Raw genomic sequence first — 7,175 nt, 5'->3', positions numbered from 1 at the left:
ACAGTTACCCAATATGTCTCCCTCACTGCATGTTACCTTGTATGTCTCTCAATGCAGGTCAGAGACAGCTACCCTGTATGTCTCCCTCAATGCAGGTCAGAGACAGTTACCCTATATATCTCTATCAATGCAGGTCAGAGACAGTTACCCTATATGTCTCCCTCAATGAAGGCCAGAGACAGTTACCCTATATGTCTCCCTCAATGCAGGTCAGAGACAGTTACCCTGTATGTCTCCCTCACTGAAGGTCCGAGACAGTTACCCAATATGTCTCCCTCACTGCAGGTCTGAGACGGTTACCTTGTATGTCTCCCTCAATGCAGGTCAGGGACAGTTATCCTATATGTCTCCATCAATGCAGGTCAGAGACAGTTACCCTGTATAATCTCCCTCAATGTAGTCAGAGACAGTTACCCTGTATGTCTCCCTCAATGCAGGTCAGAGACAGTTATCCTGTTGTATGTCTCTCTCAATGCAGGTCAGAGACAGCTACCCTGTATGTCTCCCTCAATGCAGGTCAGAGACAGTTACCCTGTATGTCTCCCTTAATGCAGTCAGAGACAGTTACCCTGTATGTCTCTCTCAATGCAGGTCAGAGACAGCTACCCTGTATGTCTCCCTCAATGCAGGTCAGAGACAGTTACCCTGTATGTCTCCCTTAATGCAGTCAGACACAGTTAATCTGTATGTCTCCCTCAATGCAGGCCTGGGCAGTTACTTAGTTTTCTCCCGTAACGTAACGCATGTCCTGTCTGATCATCACCTCACTCTCAGGGCTGATTCACACCACTGTAATAAAGACCAGTCACTGCAGCTCTCCCTCCTTGTGCAGGGGGACTGGTCTTGTCTCCGCCCCCTCCTGCAGTTTCCTACAGGCAGCCTGCAGTAGGTGGGGCTTGCTGGGCCCCCGCCCACAGCTCTCCTCTCTGCACTGCCTATGGACAGCCCAGAATTGATGCCACTGTTACTTTTTACAAAGAAATACCTGTGTTTGCAAAGGTGTTTGGTGCACACAAAGTGGATGTAAAGTGTTCGGGTTAAAGTTAAGGTTTTAATTTGCTTTATTGTACATATTAGGATAGAAGGCGAACTATTGTTCATGTGAGCAGCCCCTCTGAAATAGAAGAGACAACTGGGGTCCATATTACACCTCACAGACCAGCAGACAGAATCCTGTCCCTTTAAGAGGCGGTGCCAGGATGGGGAGGGTGGGGCGTTCTGGCCCCAGTTCTCTTTCCTATTAATCCCATTGGAATCTCTGCGAGTTCTTGTCAGGCAGGACACAGTGGTGGGTGGTTGTGATTGGTGGGCGCACACTGAGCCGTCTCCCTGGGAAGCCATCTTTGAATATCCCTGGCTTGGGGGGCGCTGCAGGCGTCTGATAGACTGTAGAGGGGCAGCGGAGGAGCTGGAGAGACTTCCTCAGTGTGTGATCCGGAGGAGGAGGAGGGAGAGCGGGAGGTGCTGGAGGAGGAGGAGGAGAGCAGAGAGCTCGGTTGGCAACAATAGAGGAGGCTGGAAGTCCTCTCCCCGGGATCACACTGCGGGCAGCTCAGGCACTGTGCGGGGTGCTATTGTCCTCTGATGGCCGGAGGAGGGCTCTGTGCTCCGGGCTGTGCAGTGTGAGTGGCCGGCGGCGGCGATATGCTGATGATGGACCCCGGACTTCTCCTCAATGGATTCGCCCCCTGCGGGCAGAGTGAAGCCGAGCTGTGCCGGAGCCTGGAGGTGGGCACTGTCATGACTCTCTACTACTCCAAGAAGTCCCAGAAGCCCGAGAGGAGGACCTTCCAGGTCAAGCTGGAGACCAGGCAGCTCATCTGGAGCCGGGGGGCCGACAAGGTGGAGGGGGCAGGTAAGTCACCCACCCACCTACCTATATACCATGGGGGGGGGAAGAAGACATCTACCTATATACATAGGCTAGTCACTTACCTAATATACATGGGGGTAGATCTCTACCTACATACAGAGGAGAGGGGGCAGGTAAGTCACCCACCTATATAACGTGGGGGGGGGGGAGAAGACATCTACCTATATACATAGGAGGGGGACAGGCTAGTCGCTTACCTATATACATGGGGGGAGATCTCTACCTACATACAGAGGGGTAGGGGGCAGGTAAGTCACCCACCTACCTATATATGTGGGGGGAAATCTCCACCTATATACATAGGAGGGGGACAGGTTAGTCACTTACCTGCCTATATACATGGGGGGGGGGACAGCGACATACAGAGCATAGGGGGCAGGTAATTCACCCACCTACCTATATACATGGGTGGGGGAGACCTCTACATACAGAGGAGAGGGGAACAGGTAAGTCACCTATATAACATGGGGGGGGGGGAGGGAGAAGACATCTACCTACATACACAATTCTAGGTACAGGCGTACATATAGTCATAGACAGTTCTAGGTACAGGTGTACATGTAGACGGTTCTAGGTACAGGCGTACATGTAGACGGTTCTAGGCACAGGCGTACGTATAGCCGTAGACAGTTCTAGGTACAGACATGCATATAGACGTAGACAGTTCTAGGTACAGGCGTACGTATAGACGTAGATAGTTCTAGGTAGAGGCGTACATGTAGACGTAGACGGTTCTAGGTACAGGCGTACGTATAGACGGTTCTAGGTACAGGCGTACGTATAGACGGTTCTAGGTACAGGCGTACGTATAGACGGTTCTAGGTACAGGCGTACGTATAGACGTAGACTGTTCTAGGTACAGGCGTACGTATAGACGGTTCTAGGTACAGGCGTACGTATAGACGGTTCTAGGTACAGGCGTACGTGTAGACGGTTCTAGGTACAGGCGTACGTGTAGACGGTTCTAGGTACATGCGTATGTGTAGACGGTTCTAGGTACATACATTCATATAGCCGTAGACAGTTCTAGGTAGAGGCGTACATGTAGACAGTTCTAGGTACAGGCGTACATGTAGACGGTTCTAGGTACAGGCGTATATATAGGCAGTTCTAGGTACAGGCGTATATATAGGCAGTTCTAGGTACAGGCGTATGTATAGACAGTTCTAGGTACAGGCGTATGTATAGACAGTTCTAGGTACAGGTGTATATATAGACAAAGACAGTTCTAGGTACAGGTGTACATATAGACGTAGACAGTTCTAGGTACAGGCGTACGTATAGACGTAGACAGTTCTAGGTACAGGCGTATATATAGACAGTTCTAGGTACAGGCGTACATGTAGACGGTTCTAGGTACAGGCGTACATGTAGACGGTTCTAGGTACAGGCGTACATGTAGACGGTTCTAGGTACAGGCGTACATGTAGACGGTTCTAGGTACAGGCGTACATGTAGACGGTTCTAGGTACAGGCGTACATGTAGACGGTTCTAGGTACAGGCGTACATGTAGACGGTTCTAGGTACAGGCGTACATGTAGACGGTTCTAGGTACAGGCGTACATGTAGACGGTTCTAGGTACAGGCGTACATGTAGACGGTTCTAGGTACAGGCGTACATATAGACGTAAACAGTTCTAGGTATGTACAGACATATAGGTAATACATTTTGTAGCATTTTAATTCTTGCCCGTTCCATACAGTTCTAGGAATGAAGGCCGTTCTCCATATACATAGAACACTCCTCCTAACTGCCATGTCACGCTGGTAAAGGACACACAGTGGTGCTCATAAGTTTACACACCCTGGCAGAATTTATGATTTCTTATCCATTTTTCAGAGAATATGAATAACACAAATACTTTTCTGTCACTCATGGTTAGTGTTTGGCTGAAGCCATTTATTATCAATCAACTTTGTTTTCTCTTTTTAACTCCTATTGGCAACAGAAACTATCCAAATGACCCTGATCAAAAGTTTACATACCCCAGTTCTTAATACTGTGTATTGCCCCTTTAACATCAATGACAGCCTGAAGTCTTTTGTGGTATTTGTGGATGAGGCTCTTTATCTTCTCAGATGGTAAAGCTGCCCATTCCTCTTGGCAAAAAGCCTCCAGTTCCTGTAAATTCTTGGGCTGTCTTGCATGAACGGCACGTCTGAGATCTCCCCAGAGTGGCTCAATGATCTTGAGGTCAGGAGACTGATATGGCCACTCCAGAACCTTCACTTTATTCTGCTGTAGCCAATGACAGGTCCACTTGGCCTTGTGTTTTGGATCATTGTCATGTTGGAAAGTCCAAGTACATCCCATGCGCAGCTTCCTGGCTGATGAATGCAAATATTCCTTCAGTATTTTTTGATAACATACTGCATTCATCTTGCCAACAATTTTGACCAACTTTCCTGTGCCTTTGTAGCTCCCACATCCCCAAAACATCAGCGACCCACCTCCGTGTTTCACAGTAGGAATGGTGTACCTTTCATCATAGGCCTTGTTGACTCCCCTCCAAATGTAGTGTTTATGGTTGTGGCCAAAAAAGCAAAATTTTGGTCTCATTACTCCAAATGACTTTGTGGCAGAAGGTTTGAGGCTTGTCTCTGTGCTGTTTGGTGTATTGTAAATGGAATACTTGGTGGCATTTGTGTAGTAATGGCTTTCTACTGGCAACTCGACCATGCAGCCCATCCTTATTTTAGTGCCTCCATCTTGAACCAGCCACACTACATGATATCAGAGAGTCCCGTATTGTATTTCACCTGAAGTTATTTGTGGGTTTTTCTTTGCATCCCGAACAATTTTCCTGACCTTTGCGGCTGAAATTTTAGTTGGTCTACCTGACTGTAGTTTGGTTTCAACAGAAACCCCTCATTTTCCACTTCTTGATTAGAGTTTGAAAACTGCTGATTGCCATTCTCATTTCCTTGGATATATTTTTTATATCCCTTTCCTGTTTTTATACAGTTCAACTACCTTTTCCCGCAAATCCTTTGACAATTCTTTTGACTCAGAATCCAGAAGTGTCAGTGCAGCACTGGATGAAAGATGCAAGGGTCTGTCAGGAGTCCAGAAACTCATTGACCTTTTATATACACACACTAATTACAAGCAAACAGATCACAGGTGAGGATGGTTACCTTTAATAGCCATTCAAACCCCTTTGTGTCATCTTATGTTCTCAGGCCAAAATCACCAGGGTATGTAAACTTTTGATCAGGATCGATTGGGTAGTTTCTGTTGTCATTATGATTTAAAAAAAATAAAATAAACACAGTTGATAATAAATGGCTTCAGCCAAACACTAACCTTAAGGCTGCATTCACACCTTGGCATACCTTATAGCGGCGTTTTGTCCCGCGAACTGCGGCGTCAAATTGCAGCGTTTTGTACCGCGATTTGCGGCGACAAAACGCCGCGATTGTGAATGCAGCCTTACCCCCAGGTCCACATCTCCTATGCCGAACGCCGAAGCCGCCTGAAAAAAAGGGTCCGGGACTTGTTTTGAGCTTCAGGCGTACGGCGTTTCGGCGTGGAGATGTGAACCATCTCCATAGAGGGCAATGTAAAATCACCCCTCCAGCTTTTTAGGGCTGCTGCGGCGTCGCGCTTCAGGCGTATATACGCCTAGGTGTGAATGGAGCCTGAGTGTAAGAATATTTTTTTTTTTTTTTTTGTGTTCATCATTGATATTCTCTGAAAAAATGGCCAAGAAATCATAAATTCTACCAGGGTATGTAAACTTATGAGCACAACTGTATATCATCAGTATCAGAGAACAACCCCCCCCCCCCCCCCCCCACATGTTCTCGTGGAAGTTGCACATGTAGATCTTTTATCCTCATGATCTCCCTTATTCCTCTGCAAAGCTTCATGGGAGGTATAGGCCTGGTGGAAGGAGAATATAATGAATCCAGTGCGGCCGTTTCATGTTCCGTTATTGCGGAGCTCGGATCGTAGTCTGGCCATTCCTGGCCGGTAGGAATCTTTTCACCTTCTGTGTGTTGCTTTGGTGATTGAGAAGCAGAAATAGATTTGTAGTGGGAAGAAGGAAGTCTCCACTGCTGATGTACAGAACACCTTACATGTTAGTGATCATGTGTGAATATACGTATAGAGTCACGTGTATATACGTATAGAGTCACGTGTACCCGACTTCAAATATTTGAAACCTTTTATCTGGACCTTTTTTTTTTTTTCTTGTGTTTTGTGAGATCCTTTGGTTTTATGATTTGTGAGCACGCTGCACTCTTTCTAGATGTTTATTTTACGGGATGATGTGGCCTGATTGAGTTTGTGTTGAGTTGGGTTGTTGTTGTTTCATGTGGTGGTGGAAGTGTACTCCCGATGGCTGTAGTAGTTCTGGGAATAGCTGTAGATTTCCCAGTCTATTTGTAGCTTCCAGGTGTATCCTGGATGTTATTGTCTTATTTCCACCCTCTGTTAACTCCTCAAGTCTCGGCTGAACGGATATCGTCCTGCAGGCCTCTGGTAAGAAAGAACGTACACTGCGGGGGATACACTCGACTCCGAATTCTTACTTGACTCTGCCTTCTTCCAGCTTGCATAAGATTTTCATTTAAAAATAAAATAGATCTCTTCTATAGTTTTCCAGTCCCAACCACAAGTGGTGGCTTTTTACAGCTTCGAACATGAGGACATGATTTACTATTTGTATTTAATACCGTTGAGCCTATCTGTAAAAGCAGTGGATGGGACCAATGCTGATCTCCGGGAATGATCTTTATTTTATCACTAGGTACAGAGAGACATATAGACGTAGATAATTCTAGGTATGGACAGACGTATAGACTTAGATCTAGGTGCAGGCATACATTGAAGACATAGATAGTTCCAGTTACGGTCAGACTCATAGACATATAAATCTAGGTGCAAGCATACATTGTAGATAGTTCTAGGTGTGGACAGACATAGATAGATCTACGTGTGGGCATACATGTGGACGTAGATAGTTCTAGGTGCAGGTATGCATCTAGAGATGTAGATGGTTCTTGGTGCGGGCAAACGTAGCCGTAGATGGTTCTTGGTGCGGGCAAACGTTGTAACCGTAGATGGTTCTCGGTGCGGGCAGATATATAGACGTAGATGGTTCTCGGTGCGGGCAGACATATGGACGTAGATGGTTCTCGGTGCGGGTAGACGGAGATGGTTCTCGGTGCGGGTAGACGTAGATGGTTCTCGGTGCGGGCAGATATATAGACGTAGATGGTTCTCGGTGCGGGCAGATATATAGACGTAGATGGTTCTCGGTGCGGGCAGATATATAGACGTAGATGGTTCCC

At 46.8% G+C, this 7,175-nt stretch overlaps 1 protein-coding gene across 1 annotated transcript in view; it reads left to right on the top strand.

Moving 5' to 3' along the window:
• The first annotated feature begins 1,280 nt into the window (after positions 1 to 1,280).
• Positions 1,281 to 7,175, top strand: part of PLCG1 (phospholipase C gamma 1) — a 130,398-nt gene continuing 124,503 nt past the window's right edge. The window contains exon 1 of the mRNA XM_040330402.1: positions 1,281 to 1,855. Within this exon, the coding sequence (XP_040186336.1) occupies positions 1,645 to 1,855 (211 nt within the window). The 5' untranslated portion in view covers positions 1,281 to 1,644. The remainder of the gene's footprint in view (positions 1,856 to 7,175) is intronic.

This window comes from Rana temporaria, chromosome 12, assembly GCF_905171775.1.
Source record: "Rana temporaria chromosome 12, aRanTem1.1, whole genome shotgun sequence".
In the NCBI taxonomy this organism is placed as follows: Eukaryota; Metazoa; Chordata; class Amphibia; order Anura; family Ranidae; genus Rana; species Rana temporaria.
The sequence above is the reverse complement of the archived record's forward strand: the minus strand, read 5'-3'. Positions and strand labels throughout refer to the sequence as shown.